Raw genomic sequence first — 17,492 nt, forward strand, 5'->3', positions numbered from 1 at the left:
GAATGTTTGAATGTTTGAATGTTTGAATGTTTGAATGTTTGAATGTTTGAATGTTTGAATGTTTGAATTGTTTATATCTTTGAATGTTTTAATGTTTGAATTCCTACCTCTTCTCTACTTTATCTAGTTCAGATTCAGTTTCTTCTGTTGAACTTTTTGTTCCTGAACAAAAATAACCAAATTTATTTTTTATTTGAATTTTTTTATTTCACCAAACTGACAGTTCTAAAATACAAAGCGTTGATAAACCATTAAAAATTGAATAGGAAATTTCTTTATCAATTTGATTAAATTCCAAATAAAAATATACAAGTTAGCAAGTCAAACCAAACGATAAAAAAACGTCACGACTCAACACTTGACAATTTTAAGTTATAACTCTTTCTAAAACTCCGGGCTTATCTCAGTAAAAAATAACAATAAACGGTCTAGAACGCAAACAGTGGAGATAGAAGAACGAAATCTTTAAGGATTCGTGTATAGAGTGTACTTTGATGAATCGCTAATGGTACCAAGCACTTGTTAACTATAGGTTTGTTTAAAACTATCTTTAAGGGACTGTAAGCGTTATTTCAAGTGACCCTCCATGGCAATGCCCGATTTACAACGGTACCCGTAAAAACTTTGTCTGATCAAGTATGAATTTATATCAGTGTTTTTGTTTCTTAAACTGTTTTTTTTCATTTGCGGTTTTTCTGCAAAAAAAGACTTGAGCATTTCTTGTTTTTAAGAAGCAATTAAGAAACTCGCAGAAATATACTCTTTTCGAGTCAGAAAACGATGATATCTTCATTATTTCTGATCAGATTAAGGTTCCAAGGATACCGTTGTAAATAGGGCATTGTCATCTTTGCATGAAGGCTCACTTGAAATCACGCTTACAGTCCCTTTACCTAGGTTTGTTTAAAACTACCTGAAGAATTCCTTGGAAAACTAGATGTATTTTCATATTTGCAAATATCTTTGTGGTTAGTTTTATAAACTTTATCATAGTTTTAAGTGTAGTTGGTAAACTCAACCATAGCATAAGCCAGGGTCGCGGGGGGGGGGGAGGAAAATATTTATTTTTATAGATGTCATACTCTTTCCAGAAAAAAAACTTGCGCTAGAAACTCGCAATTAATCGCTCTTACATAAATATTTATATGTTAGCTAGAGTACAGCGGGACTAAAGTGCAGCTTTATGGTGGGAGTAACTATGACTATGACTAATAATATAATCCCGGGCAACGCCTGGCACCCAAAATTTCATGAAAACAGAAATGCTCAAAAGGTTTTGTTTTTGACCTTTTTAGGGCACCAAAACATTCCGTTTACAACCAAAATTCAAAAATGATCTCTATGAACTAATATTCAGTTTGCACTCCCTGTAAATTGATTAGTAACCTGTAACAACTGAAGGAAGAAACTTCTTGACAGCCCCAGATGCTTTAGCACTACTGATTAAACTCCTTAGCCCATCAACTCGTCTGAACAAAATGATTATTTTTTCAGTGTTAATAATAATGTAGCTCTAGGCATAATTTTGAGTAGGCTATGGGGGAGGGATCAGTCCCCTTATTTCGTTTTGAAAAAAAAATTTCAAAAATATTCTGGCTAAAAAAATTGGAATTACAGTATTCATTAAAATTCCATATTGCTACTATACGGCTTTTATCTAGGGAGAGCAGAAGGGAAGAGGGGTAAACATGATGCGATGTTCCCAAGCTATAATTTTTTTAAAGCTGAAATATTTCAGAGTTAACTTAAAAAAAAGGTTGTTGTTTTTTAATATTTGCCATTTTTAACTTACTTTGATAAATGCTTGGCATGATCCTCTAAAGAGGCTGTATGGAGCTGGGTTAGAGTCAGCAGATCTATTATAGGTTCTCGGGGGTGTGTTCCAACTTCAAACCTAGATAGATAGATAGATATATATGGAGCTGGGTTAGGGTCAGTAGATCTATTATAGGTTCTCGGGGGTGTGTTCCAACTTCAAACCTAGATAGATAGATAGATATATATGGAGCTGGGTTAGGGTCAGTAGATCTATTATAGGTTCTCGGGGTGTGTTCCAACTTCAAACCTAGATAGATAGATAGATATATAGATAGATAAATATATATATATATATTGATAGATCTATACATAAATGGCTAGATCTATAGATAGATAGACAGATAGTTGGATAGATAGATAGATAGACAGATAGTTAGATAGATAGATAGAAAATATCAAAAACTGTGACATCTCTGATTACTGCTTTAAAGTTAGACAAGGCTGCGCCCATCTTCTATTTCAACTGTGAACATTTTCTCTTGGAGTATCTACATTGTTAAATATAAACAAACAAAAAAGTTGCGAAAATTATAAAAAAATTGTAGATATTCAAAATTTAATAATAAATCGAATTTTGTTGGAGGCTAGTTTTTGAAATTTTGATCATTCATAAACCTTCCCGTCATGTGAGGTCCCACAAAAAATTTGGGCACGGTCAGCCGTTTACTGGATACAAACAAACACAAAAAAACAATATATTATATAGATAAATAGATATAAATATATAAAGATAAATAGATATTATATGCACAAAAAAATTCATTAAATTACCCCTCAGCAAAAATAATATAATCAACGTTTTATACTAGTTATCTTATTGGGAAAACATTATTATTGTACTATATACACCCCTGAAATAATTCCACGCTGACCTGCAGTAGAAGCCCCGCCAGAAATGAATATTCTGTGGAGATGTGCTGGGATTCAGAATATCAGGTTTACTATACATCAAACAACATTAATCATTTAGAAAAAATGAAAGAATGAATTAATGAATGAAGGATAAATGAATAACTGAATGAATAGATGAATAAATGAATAAAAGGATGAAAGAATGAATGACTGACTGACTGAATGAAAACATTAATTAATGAGTGAATAAATGAATAAATGAATAAATCACTTATTAAAGGAATAAATGAATGAGTAAATAAATAAATGAATGAATAAATATGAATAAATTAATGAATTAAATAAATAAATAATGAAAAGAAGAATTTAAGGGTAATTAAAAAAATAAATAAATAAATAAATAAATAAAGGGATGAATGAATGAATGAATGAATGTCCCTGGATGAATCGAATAATGGATTTATAAACTCGTCTGCTGTATTTGTCAGATGACCCCAAAGTGAGTATGTTCTCTCTGCTAACCGATAATCCTGAAAAAAAATATTTAATGTTCACTTTTTTTCCAATTTTTAAGAATATTGAATTTTAAATTCAAGCAAACCTTCGTTTAAAGAGACTATTGTACGATTCACAACGGTATCCTCTTAGATTTGGTTTCTTCTAGTTTTTTAACAGACAAATTACCATTTTCAATTTCTATAAAATAAGCAATTTGCACAATTTTGGCAGCAGAAAAAGATAAGATATTGACAGAATGTATCTCTTTTAAAGATACCAACTGTGAATCAGACATGTAACTCGTTAACTAAAAGGTCGTACTAAAATTACGTCTACAGTCCCTATAAGGTTGTATTTAGCAGTTTTGAAGAATAATTAATAAAATATAAACAAAAAAATAAAGAAAAAAAAATGTGTTCACCTCTCGGTCCTTAGCGCAGTTGCCGAGGAATGTTCCAAACTGACAACTGTACACGTGGTCGTGGATAGTTAACAGGTACTTAGCGTTGAACTGGAATGCCTAAACAGTGAACAGTCCCTTTCTAATTCTTTCCTTTAACTGTGGAATCGGAAGACGACAGTTATGATTTAATGAACATGAAACACAGACGTTATGCAAATGTACATTGTACATGTACATGTACATTGTACATGTACATGTACATTGTACATAGACCCATTTCACTTAAAAAAGTTGATTTTGAAGCTACTGGTACAACATACACTTGTTCAAATGTCGTCTTCATTTTCCACGGTTTCATGCACATACATTGCTTTTCAGTTATTATGCATTTTATTTATAATGATCAAACATTTTTAGCATTTTTTAACATCCACATTTGACCAAATAAGGTTAATATTTTTTATTTTGGGTGGAAAAGTTTGTGAACATGAATTACATGTTTAAATATTATTATAATCTAATTAAAAAACGATTCAAATGAAAAAATTAGTTTTGTAGCAGCATAAATAATATTTTTTTTCCTTCAATGCTTTATTTATTGATGTACTTTAAGCAAAGTATAAATTGAAAATTCACAAAATTATGATGTAGTCATTTCAAACTCAAACAGTTTCTAGTACAATAGATGGCAACGTAGAATTTGTACACTCTCAGTACACCTGTATTCTTACGTCACAAGTGTCAATTCAGTTTTTGTTTCCGACAAAATTATCAATGATCGTGATAATTTTAGATTGAAGTGCTCATCTTTTAATAAAATAAATGCGATTTTATGAGTTCTTCATTTTCTGTTTTTACTTTTTTTTATTCAATCTTGGAAAACATGTCAACTTATGTGAGAAAATTTTATTTTCCTTGTTATATTTGACACTTGTGACGTCGTGTATAATTGGTTCATTTCTCTGTTGCTACCTATTGTACTTGACAATCTATTTGGCCAAACTCGGTATTGACTGAGAGAGAAAGTGATCATGATTTCTGTGCTACGACTTAGGCTTCACTTCTTTTTATTTTATGAACAAGTACAGAGCGTCACATATCATATTAATCTTTAAGCTTTAACGCCAAAATAAACACATAATACTCGAAAATCATAGCAATTTTTGCAATTTTTATTTATTTTAGCCGTATTCAATTATTCAAAAAAGTTCAAACTTCTTAAATTTTCTGATTAGTCCTGAAAATCGTAATTTAGACACCCTGTATAAAAAGCTAAGTTATTTTGTGACTTATTAGAAACTGAAAACATATTAGTTCTTCTGAAAACGTGATAAATTTCAATTTAATATTTATTTTAATTTTACGGAAAAAAAGGCACAAGTGCGAAATATTCTTAAAATAAAATTTTTTATTTAAAAATAAGTAACTTTGTTTAATCATCATTCTGTTTTTGCCCTGTAATGTTAGTTTTGATTATATTTTGAGGGAGGGGAGAGGCTTTGGGTTGGATGGAATATTTAATTCTTTAGGGAGAGAACCCTAGTTCGTTTTACTTTTAAGGGTTTTGGATTAAACTATCATTTGATCCGTTTGTTAGTCCGGTCATGCAAATATCTTCTCTTGTATGAATAATATACTTCGAAAAATGTATTGGCGCAGAATTTCTTCTAGAAGTATTTTTTTCCTCTCTCTCAGGGTTAAAATCTTAAGCAAATGTTCAGAAAAAAGCCCAGTTTTTAACATTTGTGGAACCTTTCATGAGTTTAAGTTGTAAAAACGAAAGAAATGAAATGGCCAACACTACTAGTTGGTTTATCAAATATAAATATTGATGAATACACTTGGTTTACGGAATACGCATGAGTTTTGGTGTGAACTGACCTGCGGGAATTGCGTAAGTATTTGCCAGGTTGCGTCAATGAACTGCGTAAATATCGGGGAAACCTCCTTAGGGTCACCTGAACAATATTTAAATAAATTATCTATATAATTAAACAAAACATTCATATGTTCCCTATAGCCGGCAAAACGGCTGGACCGAATAGGCTCGACACTCATGGGTAGCCTGGGGGTGACATAGGCTAAAAAAATTCGAATTTTTTTTCTTCGTTTTTTGTTTTAAATAGATATTTTATACTTTTTTGGAAATTATGCTTTGGTATAATTAATTCTAGTCGAGACTACAGTAGACTGTAGAGTGTACACGTAATCAATTCTAGTCGAGACTACAGTAGACTGTAGAGTGTACACGCAATTTTAAATGATCCTCCATTGATAAAGGGGATTATCCGATTCACAACGGTACCGTTAAAAGCTTTGTCTCATCAAGAATAAATTAGACATCTATGCGCATTTCTTGAGTAAAAAACAACTGACAAATGATTAGAATTGAATTTCAAGCCAAAATTATTGATCATTGGTTGTTAAGAGCTCGATATAAGAATCAATTGTCTATCTGTCTAGCTGCCTATCTTTCACTCTGTAGCTTTGTAACTCCAGGGTGGCCAAAACTTTTTTGAACCCATCCGTACAAAAATCCGTACATTTCCAGAAGAAATCCGTACAATCCGTACAATTTTCGAAAAACAATCCGTACAATCCGTACAATTTTTTTTAAAAAATCCGTACAATCCGTACATTTTTTTAAACCAATCCGTACATTTTTTTAAAGATCCGTACATTTTTTTAAAAAATCTGTACAATCAGCACAATTTTCGAAAAAAATCCCATTTTTGAAAAAAAAACNGATCAGGATCAAGATCAGGATCAAGATCAGGATCAAGATCAGGATCAAGATCAGGATCAAGATCAGGATCAAGATCAGGATCAAGATCAGGATCAAGATCAGGATCAAGATCAGGATCAAGATCAGGATCAAGATCAGGATCAAGATCAGGATCAAGATCAGGATCAAGATCAGGATCAAGATCAGGATCAAGATCAGGATCAAGATCAGGATCAAGATCAGGATCAAGATCAGGATCAAGATCAGGATCAAGATCAGGATCAAGATCAGGATCAAGATCAGGATCAGGATCAAGGTCAAGATCAAGATCAGGATCAAGACGTAAACTACCTGAATTGTTCTGTAGAAAGGATCAATGAGTATCTGGGCTATGGCACAGGTCTGGCTTGTTCTGTAAATATAAGATGATCAATCATAATATCAGCTCAACCAATTCAGATACTCCCCAAACTCAGTGATTATTCTAAATTAGGTCTTAAAATTGTTTGAAATCAAACATCAATCAATCAATCAAAACATTAGATGACAAAATCATAACATTTTAAAGACATTAACATTTTATAAATTCGTTAACAGAAATTAATTTTATAGACAAACAAACAAACAAAAAAATAAACAAATAAACAATTGAACAAACAAACAAACAAATAAACAAACAAACAAATAAACAAGCTATCAACCATCATTCCCTAGACTGAAAAAAAAAATCAATAAAAGTGAAAATATTCAAGATTAAGACATTTCATTGACAGAAAAATGTATAATTTCTATTTCTAAAAGTATGATTATTAGATTGACAGAAAAGGGATGTACAGGCGCGTAGTGAAGGTGGTGCTAGGGGGGGTGCACTTTTGGCGAATTTTTTTTGTACACCCCCTAACGGTTGATGTGCACCCCCCTAAAAAACCGGTATTAAGGAAAAATAAAGTTTAAAATCTATATTAATCTACCTGAAGACTGACTATTAGTCATCTGACCATAATTACCAATCATTTTAAATGAAACCCCGCGAAAAAATATTGTAAATAAGATTAAGGTACAAGAAATAATTTGAGAAATAATCATAAAATGGACAAATTGTGACATTGTCGATAAGAAAAGTAAAAAAGCTGAATACATATATGTAAGTTTACTGTTTAATAAATTAGAGCCTGCCTCTGGCTCTAGGAGGGCCTAGGGGGGGCACAGGGGTACCGGCCCCCATCCACTACGCGCCTGGGTATGTATAATGTTTATTGTTTATGTAGTAAAACCGTCTCCGTGCTGATGATTAATGTATCTGCGAAGGTCGACTACAAATTCCAAAACATATTGCAAATTAGCAACAAAAAAAGGATGAACTGTTACCTGTCCCACCCGTCGGAACAATGAACCACCACAGATATTCCGTTTAGTAAGGACTAAAACAAACAAAAATTAGCTGGAAAAATCATTCATTTATTTTATCAACAAACTCACGGACTAATACAAATTCATAATAATTGAGCATATTGGAATCACTTTCAATAATATAAATAACTGATACCAGACATGATATGAGACCATTAATGTTATTTATTAATTTAATTGATTTATAAAGTAACTAGATGAGGTGCCCGGCGTTGCCCAGATTACTCATATTTACTCCCGCGGTATACCCGCGCTTGGTCTAACATTATTATTAGTTGAGCTGAAGTGCCCTGCGTTGCCCGTGAAATTTCAATAAATTCAAAATGTTTCAGCCTATGTCCCCCCCAGGGTACCCATGGGCTCTCTCAAAACATTTCAGCCTATTTAGTCCAGTGGTTTGGCCAGCTATAGCTAACATATAAATGAAATAGATCTAGCTCAATTGCCCGGCCAATTTTAGAAGCACTTTGATATTTAAACAAAAAAATAAGATTTTTGAAAAAAAAAGTTTTTTTGCCTATGTGAAAACATTCAAGCATTTTGATCTAGCCGTTTAGCGAGCTATAGCTAACATATATATATATACTTCAGCACTTCAGCTAGTATCACATGACCAGAACTCCCATTAGTGGAAGTTCTGGTCACATGATACAGACATATTTGTTATATTATCAATTATATCTACTAAAAATGAAAAATTATTAAATTCAAATAATNCTTTATCATATAGAATATTTAAACCTCTGCTATGAAGATGGATTCTTCTAGATCATGTATAAATGAGCGAATAGCTTTATCATATAGAATATCTAAACCTCTGCTATGAAGATGGATGCTTCTAGAACTGCTTTGATATGCTTTAACCATCCTGACTGCTCTAATCCCTGATAAATAAAACTTTAAAATCATTGAGCAATATTTAAAGTATGTTACATTTTAAATTAATAAAAAAAATAATTAACGGGAGTGTTCGCGAAAAATGAAAGGGGTTATAGGCTTCATGCGATAAAAAAGCGCTTTTGATCGCTATGAAATATCAACTATTTACGAATGCGCCGAAAAATAATCGATGACTATTGTTTGTAATATATGAATGATTTGTTTGGAAATAAATTGATTTGTTTACAATCCGAGTTGAATGTTGCATCTTTCTAAATTTGTATGGACACTACGTTCTTCGGTATTAGTCTTTTTTAACAATTTTCTTCTTATAGACGCAACAGATAGAAGTAAGATTAGTAGCGATCAAAAGCGCTTTTTTATCTCATTAAGCATATACCCCCTTTCATTTTTCGCGAACACTCCCTTTAAAGATAAAATTTTGATTTAGGTAGTTAATTTTTGACTTTAGATAAATAAGAAAAAGAAAAAAGGCGAATGACCAAATTTTGACGAAGATTTATCAAATAAATGAATAAATGATTAAATAAATGAAATATGAACGAACAAACGAAAAAACAATGAATGCATTAATGAATTAATAAAAGAATGAATGAAAGAATGAATGAAAGGCTGAATAAATGAATGAATGAATGACCTGTAGAAAAAGTTGAATAGTTTCAGTCTTAAGTTCACATGTTTCCACTAGTTTGGACAAACTGTCTCTCATTATATGTATATTCTCTATACCCTAGATAAATATGTTCATATTAAATTAAATATATATTTTTAGACCAGCTTGGACAAACTGTCTCTCATAATATGTATATTCTCTATACCCTAGATAAATATGTTCATATTAATTTAAATATATATGTTTAGACAAGCTTGGACAAACTGTCTCTCATGATATGTATATTCTCTATACCCTAGATAAAAATATTCATATTAATTTAAAATTATATGTTTAGACTAGTTTGGAAACCCAGCTTTGTCTGGTAAATAAACTTCTGGTGTAAAAGTCAACCCACTCAACTTAAGAACCAAACAAGAAAATTTCGAGGTTCCCTAAACAAAATTTAAGGCAAAATCGGTCGACAGGGGTTCATGAGTTATGATCGGAATCACAATCAAACTAACAGACAAACAGAGAGATTACTACTTTACATATAAAGATAGATAGATACCTTGAAAACAAACTTCGTGTTGGGATAAAATGCTTCTGCCTCGTAACCTTTTCCAGCCGCCCTAAACATATCATTTTTAATAGTATTATTATTTACTAGAAATTCAAGGCGCTTCGCGCCCTTCTTTCTAGCCTTAGAGGGCGCTTCGCGCCCATCTTCTAAATTAATTGTGAGCATGTTCTCTTTGTGTACATCGTAAAACAAAACAAAAATAATTCGCGGATTTTCACAAAAAATTTCGTGGATTTTAAATTTTAAAAAATTTAATGACGATCGAATTTTGATGGAGACAAATATTTAAATTTTTTGATAACCTTCCCTGGAGTCCCTAGATGTCCCACCAAAAAATTTGGGCCCGATCGGTTCAGCCGTTTTGACGTTAATTGGATACAAACAAACAAACAGACAAACAGACAGACAGACAAGCCAAATTTATATATAGATATCAGTGTAAGTGGTAATGCTGATCCGCTCTACTGCCCATCCGTCCTATTGCCCATCCGCGATACTGCCCATCCGACCTGCTGCAACATCTGACCTACGACAGCTGTAGGTCGGATGGGCATATCTTCTTGCCCATCCGACCTATCAGCAGCTTTTGTCATATGCCTATAGCGCAGTAGGGTANGTGTAGTGTAGTGTAGTGTAGTGTAGTGTAGTGTAGTGTAGTGTAGTGTAGTGTAGTGTAGTGTAGTGTAGTGTAGTGTAGTGTAGTGTAGTGTAGTGTAGTGTAGTGTAGTGTAGTGTAGTGTAGTGTAGTGTAGTGTAGTGTAGTGTAGTGTAGTGTAGTGTAGTGTAGTGTAGTGTAGTGTAGTGTAGTGTAGTGTAGTGTAGTGTAGTGTAGTGTAGTGTAGTGTAGTGTAGTGTAGTGTAGTGTAGTGTAGTGTAGTGTAGTGTAGTGTAGTGTAGTGTAGTGTAGTGTAGTGTAGTGTAGTGTAGTGTAGTGTAGTGTAGTGTAGTGTAGTGTAGTGTAGTGTAGTGTAGTGTAGTGTAGTGTAGTGTAGTGTAGCGGTCTAGTTTCTAAAATATACATGACTAGTGTACTGTACTGCACCTGTTGTACATGGCGTTTATCTTTGGTCTGGTATCTACAATATACAGGACTAGTGTAAAGTACTGTACCTGTTGTACATGGCGTTTATCTATGGTCTGGTATCTACAATATACAGGACTAGTGTACAGTACTGTACTTGTTGTACATGGCGTTTATCTTTTGTCTGGTATCTACAATACACAGGACTAGTGTACAGTACTGTACCTGTTGTACATGGCGTTTATCTTTGGTCTGGTATCTACAATATACAGGAATAGTGTACAGTACTGTACCTGTTGTACATGGCGTTTATCTTTGGTCTGGTATCTACAATATACAGGACTAGTGTACTGCAATGTACCTGTTGTACATGGCGTATATCTTTAGTCTGGTATCTACAATATACAGGACTAGTGTACTGCACTGTACCTGTTGTACATGGCGTTTATCTTTGGTCTGGTATCTAAACTATACAGGACTAGTGTACTGTACTGTACCTGTTGTACATGGCGTTTATCTTTGGTCTGGTATCTACAATATACAGGAACTTGGAGGCAGTGTTAGATTCAAGAATACAGTTTATAAACTGCTCATCCTCACTACTTCGACCTAAAACCAATCAATTATAAATCAATTAATTCAATCAATTAATTCAATCAATTAATTCAATCAATTAATTCAATCAATTAATTCAATCAATTAATTCAATCAATTAATTCAATTAATTAATTCAATCAATTATTTCAATTAATTTATGAAATTAGTCGCAAAAATAAGTCAGTCAATTAATTCAATTAGTCAAATCAGTCAAATCAGTAAATCAATTCAATATGTCAATAAGTCGGTCAGTCAGTCAGTCAATCTATTAGTCGAATTAATTAATCCATTAAAATTAAAATTAAAACTTAATTAAAATTTTCTAAAATAACTGAAAAGGTACAATTGATGAGACCCAATGTGTTGTAAAGGTTTGTAAACATAATTTAAAGTGACCCTCTTTTTAAAAAGGAAGGCATGTCCGGTTTACAACGGTATCCTTTAAAGCTTTCTCATGTAAAGTATGAATTAGATATCCATTGATCAGATAAAGGTTGCAAGGGTACAGTTGTGAATCAGGAGGGTCACATGAAATTTCGACATCAGTCTCTTCAAGCTCCCACCTTTAATGCCGGATAGAGGTTGAGCACAGCGAAGTAGAGCTGCACTTGTCTGCGCGTGGTAGTAGGTTAACACAGGTAGACGACCTTTAGATCTAGACATAGGAATATACAGGTAAACTGCAGATATAAATGCTCGAAACATTATTGTTAGAACAGTTTAACAATTAAACTGTGAAGTGCGCAGTATATCATGTAGGTGTAGATAAAAGAGGGTTGTAAAATGTTGAGGTAACATTTATGACTGTCCATGCGTTTCTAGCAGTACATTTTTGCTGCAGATACCATTGCTAGAAACGATGTTATTTAAAATATATTAATCCAGTAAGGGTTAACCAGCAAACGGTGGATTTCTTGTCTTCTCAATAGTTTTTGCTACAAATCCATTTTTAATCTATTTAGGTGCTTAGAAGAAAGAACTTTTGGGTTCTGAATCTTGGGACCAAGCATTGATCTCCGTCTTATACAGATCAAAGGATTAATTTAATCAACAACATGAATAAATCAAGATTAACATTATTCAACCCTAAAGTTCCCACCACTGAACCTTTCTAGAGAACAGTTGCAACATATGTAATTTACAAAATCGGTAGAATTTCTACAGTGAATGTTATTAATATTATACGGTTTCTACAGTTTATAGAATATACGGTTTCAACAGTTTATAGAATATACAGTTTCTACAGTGTGTGCAATGTAAAGTTTCTACAGTGTTTGCAACTCACAGTGTCTACAGTGTGTAAAATGAACAGTTTCTACAGTGTATACAATGCACAGTTTCTACCGTGTGTGCAATGTACAGTTTCTACAGTGTTTACAATGCACAGTTTCTACCGTGTGTGCAATGTACAGTTTCTACAGCGTGTAAAATGCACAGTTTCTATAGTGTATACAATGTACAGTTTCTACAGTGTGTACAATGTATAGTTTCTAGTGTGTACAATGTACAGTTTCTACAGTGTGTACAATGTACCTGAATTTGGCAGATCCTTGAACTATAAGTGTAGAGGCAGATGATGGAACCATTAATAACCGTGGATATGTCGGACATAATCTGAATAGCTATAGATAATGTTTATATAGCTAAGGTTTAGATAATGTTTATACAGCTAAGGTATAGATGTACATGAGTCAATCTGGCTATAAGGAAGCCTAACCCTGGCAAAATCAAAAAAATCAAATCAAATCAATTCGAAAGTTATCACATGGAATCGAATGGAATCGAATCAAAAAAAATCCTTCCAAATATGAATCATTGAATATCAATCAATCAATCAGCCTTTTAGGGACGCCTTATGACCACATCGCAATCCAACCACATCTGTATGTTTTAAGCTTGGATTGAAAAAGGGTTTACAATTCGCAGATGAAATTTTTAAGGTCTTTTTTATTAGAAAATTTAAGTTGTTTACAACTTTGGCTATTATAATATTTAAGAAACTGGGGCAAAAAATGTCATGAAAGAAGCCCAAAATAGTGTATCAAACAATTATACCTGTACTCGTTGTTAAGTGAACAGGGTGTCCAATGTTTACTGTGCACCCCTTGTCTCTGGAACTCAGCAGACAGCTCGAAAAATGTCCACCCTGTAGGCTGGGGTAGATCATTCTAGAAAAATCATTTTATAAACTTTTCAAAGTTACATAACTAAACCGTAAATTGAGTATGGTATTAGTGCCCGTAAATATTTTTTATTTATACCTTAGCTCTATACTGGAAACAGTAAATAAACCTTAGCTCTATACTGAAAACAGTAAACATACCTTAGCTCTATACTGGAAACAGTAAACATACCTTAGCTCTATACTGGAAACAGTAAACATACCTTAGCTCTATACTGGAAACAGTAAAGGTCTTCAAGAGAACTAGGTTTAGAGAGCTGAGCCAAGCTTGTGTAGATATCCTACACAAATATAATTAAATTATCAAATACAATTTAAAAAAAAATCTCTTTAAATCTTTATCTGATTAAAAATCTGAAAAATGACAGTTTTCTTATTTAAAACTTTAAATTAATTACATTTCAATTGAAAAAAATCAGTTTTCAAAGTTGAAAGCATTAATGTATGATTCGTCTTCATGATACGGCTTTTAAGGGTACTGTTGCAATCGGACATTTCCCTCTACATAGCATAATTTAAATAAAGAAGAAGAATAATTTACCTACCCCCCCGGCCCCCCCCTACCCTGGATTTATAAATGATTAAATAAATGAAAGAATGAATGAATAAATGAAAGAATGAATAAATAAATGAATGAATAAATAAATGAATGAATAAATGAATGAATGAATAAATGAATGAAAGGATGAATGAATAAATGAATGAAAGGATGAATGAATAAATGAATGAAAGGATGAATAAAATGAAAAAATGAATGAATGAATGAATAAATAAATAAATAAATAAATAAATGAATGAATGAATGAATAAATGAATGAATAAATGAATGAATGAATAAATGAATGAAGGAATGAATAAATGAATGAATGAACGAATGAACAAATAGATGAATAAAAGGATGAATGAATGAATAAATGAATGAATAAATGAATGAATGAATGAATGAATGAATGAATGAATGAATGAATAACCTGTGCATCTCTATCTCTATTAACCATGAATGTCACTACCCGGAAGTTGCTGCACTGTATCCTAATTATTAAAACTATTAAATCCAAGTGTCCTGTATCTGAATCAAATTTTTATGGTAATCGTACCCAGTCAGGGGTTTAAGGAAACTTTGATCATGAAGGGAAAAACTAAATTGAAGATACATAAAGGAATAGTCTAAAATTAAGTGGATATCGAGATCAAGCGATGTCAAGTTAAGCCAAGAATCGTAAAGATCAGATTTACTGAATTTCAAGTAGCAGTTAGGGTTAAATGTATAAATAAAAAATAAATAATTATAAGATCTGAAAAGGAACCCGACATGGAACCCCCAGACTGCCCTCAGGGTGCAGAGCATCGGTTATAGTGTATAAACTATAAAAATGTACGCTAATCCTTTACTGATGTATAGGCCAGGAACTACACCGAGAACGTACTGCATATTTGATTATTATAGTGTAGTTTAGCCCATAATAACCTTCTGCCATTTATTTTTAAACATACGTGTACAGTCCAGCTATTTAGGCTGGCAGGAAGACAACTATCAACCCTCTGGTGAAACCACATTTAACAAAATTTATTGTGGAATATGAAGACGACTTTTAGACTTAAAAAGTCCAATAAACATGAACCAGAGCCATTGGGCAATGTGTACATTACAAACCATTTCACTTAATCAGTGATTATTTAGCTAGAACAGTAAAACTTCTTGCGCTGTAACAGCATCCAACACCAATATTGCTTCACTGTCGTCTTCCTATTCCTCAGTTTCTGGTTATCACTGTATTACCTAACAGGGGACCCTGAAGTAGTTAATGGCAGTTTATCCACACTGCTGATATGCATATGAAGGATCCATAACTCCTCCTAATAGCAATAACAATAACAATAACAATAACAATAAAAATACAATAACAATCATAATAATAATGACACAAGATTTTTAACTTGCTTGATCCTTAGTGAAGCCCTATCGATCCTGAATAACCTCGGCTAGCCCCTTAAACCTCTAATTGACCTCTTTTGACCCCTGATAACCCTAATTAATCTCTACTGATTTAAAATTCGGTGATCGTGATGGACCAAACCTCTGTAGAGTAAAAAAGTAGATGTTAGTATTAAAAACAAACTGATAGATAATCTCTACTGCTTCCTGATGACCTTACATGATCTCTAATGCCCCTTAAACCTATAGTTGACCTATTTTGACTCCTAATAATATAAATGTTCCCTATTGACCACTAAAATCCTAAGCGACCTCTTTTGACCCATGATGACCCTAAATGACCTCCTTTGCCCCTAATTTATGTCTACTGCCCCATGTTCACCCTAACTGACCTCTACTTCCCCCTGTTGACCCTAAATGACCTCTAATGCCCCCTGTTGACCCGTAATGACCTCATTTGACCCCTGATAACCCTAATTAATCTCTATTGTCCCTGATGACCTAAAATGATATTTACTGCCCCTTGTTAACCATAAATGACCTCTATTGACCCCTGATGACCCTACATGACCTCTTTGACCCCTAATGATCTACTGCCCCCTGGTGTACCTTGTCCTCTGGTGATACGAAGATAAGGTGTGTAGTTGTGATATAGAGAGTTCCTACAGTAGAGTTCCGGGGGTTGATATTATCCAATAAATGGACATTCTCCACCTAGATAGATAGAAGATAGATAGATAGATATAGATAGATAGATAGAAGATAGATAGATAAGAGTTCCGGGGGTTAATATTATCCAATAAATGGACATTCTCCACCTAGATAGATAGAAGATAGATAGATAAGAGTTCCGGGGGTTAATATTATCCAATAAATGGACATTCTCCACCTAGATAGATACTATAGTTAGATAGATAGATAGATAGATAGGTAGAGTTCCGGGGGTTGATATTATCCAATAAATGGACATTCTCCACATAGATACTATAGTTAGATAGATAGATAGATAGATAGGTAGAGTTCCGGGGGTTGATATTATCCAATAAATGGACATTCTCCACCTAGATAGATAGATAGATATATAGTTAGATAGATAGATAGATAGATAGATAGATATTAGATAGAAATATGGATACATAAATAGATAGAAGGATAAATAGATAGATATTTATTTGGAATATATTATTACCTTAGGTGTGGCAATGTGTTCCATCTTCATAGATTTTAGAGTTTCAGCTTAATACAATTCATCTCTAGGTAATAATATAAATTATAACATTTTTTAAATTCCATAATTAATCACACGCCATCTTAAAATTTTAATCAAACGCCATCTTGAATTTAAATTAAACGTCATCTTAAAATTTAAATCAAATGCCATCCTAAAATTTAAAAAAAAAAGCGCCATCTTGAAATTTTAATAAAGCGCCATCTTGAATTTAAATATTTAATTCTAAGTTTACCTGAACTAATAGCTTGTCGCCGTATTAAAGTATTCCATATTGAATATAATATCTGAAATCATACATACATATTCAGACATGATGCAGTATAGGTAACATGTTTTACACAATTGACACATGTTTTTAAATATTTAATAAACAAGCTGCTAATCTTGTGTACAGAGTACAGTTTGCAGGATCCTTATGTACGACAAACACAAGTTACTGTAAAGTGTACACTTTACAGTTCACAAAAGTCTTATGTACTGTGTACACTATACACAATACAGTGTTCAATGCACAAGAGTTCCATTACAGTGTACAATGTACAATTTAAAGAAGGCTTATGTACAGTGTACACAATTACACAATTTACTTTACGGTGTACATTGTACAGTTAAGAGGTCTGTGCACTGTACAGTTTAAAGTTAACCATTTAAATCTCTTTAAATAAAATACAATCAAGGCACTTGCTTAGTATTTCTTATCGGAAGAAGAGGAAATATATCACATGAAAACTATTTAGAAAA

At 32.7% G+C, this 17,492-nt stretch overlaps 1 protein-coding gene across 1 annotated transcript in view; it reads right to left on the minus strand.

Annotated features, from left to right (window-relative positions):
- Nucleotides 1–17,095, minus strand: part of LOC111718125 (myotubularin-related protein 6) — a 29,205-nt gene extending 12,110 nt beyond the window's left edge. Inside the window, exons 1-23 of the mRNA XM_023493633.1 lie at nt 16,984–17,095; nt 16,710–16,773; nt 16,130–16,234; nt 15,365–15,441; nt 14,556–14,616; nt 13,788–13,865; nt 13,458–13,570; nt 12,936–13,016; nt 11,966–12,057; nt 11,303–11,414; nt 9,773–9,833; nt 9,244–9,336; nt 8,522–8,590; nt 7,665–7,717; nt 6,600–6,708; nt 5,923–5,926; nt 5,453–5,553; nt 3,590–3,688; nt 3,109–3,200; nt 2,691–2,759; nt 1,793–1,894; nt 1,387–1,469; nt 108–162 (exon numbers count right to left, since the gene is read on the minus strand). Coding sequence (XP_023349401.1) covers nt 108–162; nt 1,387–1,469; nt 1,793–1,894; nt 2,691–2,759; nt 3,109–3,200; nt 3,590–3,688; nt 5,453–5,553; nt 5,923–5,926; nt 6,600–6,708; nt 7,665–7,717; nt 8,522–8,590; nt 9,244–9,336; nt 9,773–9,833; nt 11,303–11,414; nt 11,966–12,057; nt 12,936–13,016; nt 13,458–13,570; nt 13,788–13,865; nt 14,556–14,616; nt 15,365–15,441; nt 16,130–16,234; nt 16,710–16,739 — 1,739 coding nt within the window. The 5' untranslated portion in view covers nt 16,740–16,773; nt 16,984–17,095. The remainder of the gene's footprint in view (nt 1–107; nt 163–1,386; nt 1,470–1,792; nt 1,895–2,690; nt 2,760–3,108; nt 3,201–3,589; nt 3,689–5,452; nt 5,554–5,922; nt 5,927–6,599; nt 6,709–7,664; nt 7,718–8,521; nt 8,591–9,243; nt 9,337–9,772; nt 9,834–11,302; nt 11,415–11,965; nt 12,058–12,935; nt 13,017–13,457; nt 13,571–13,787; nt 13,866–14,555; nt 14,617–15,364; nt 15,442–16,129; nt 16,235–16,709; nt 16,774–16,983) is intronic.
- Between the last annotated feature and the right edge of the window lie 397 nt (nt 17,096–17,492).

The sequence above is a fragment of the Eurytemora carolleeae genome, unplaced genomic scaffold (assembly GCF_000591075.1).
Source record: "Eurytemora carolleeae unplaced genomic scaffold, Eaff_2.0 scaffold1232, whole genome shotgun sequence".
Lineage (NCBI taxonomy): Eukaryota > Metazoa > Arthropoda > Copepoda > Calanoida > Temoridae > Eurytemora > Eurytemora carolleeae.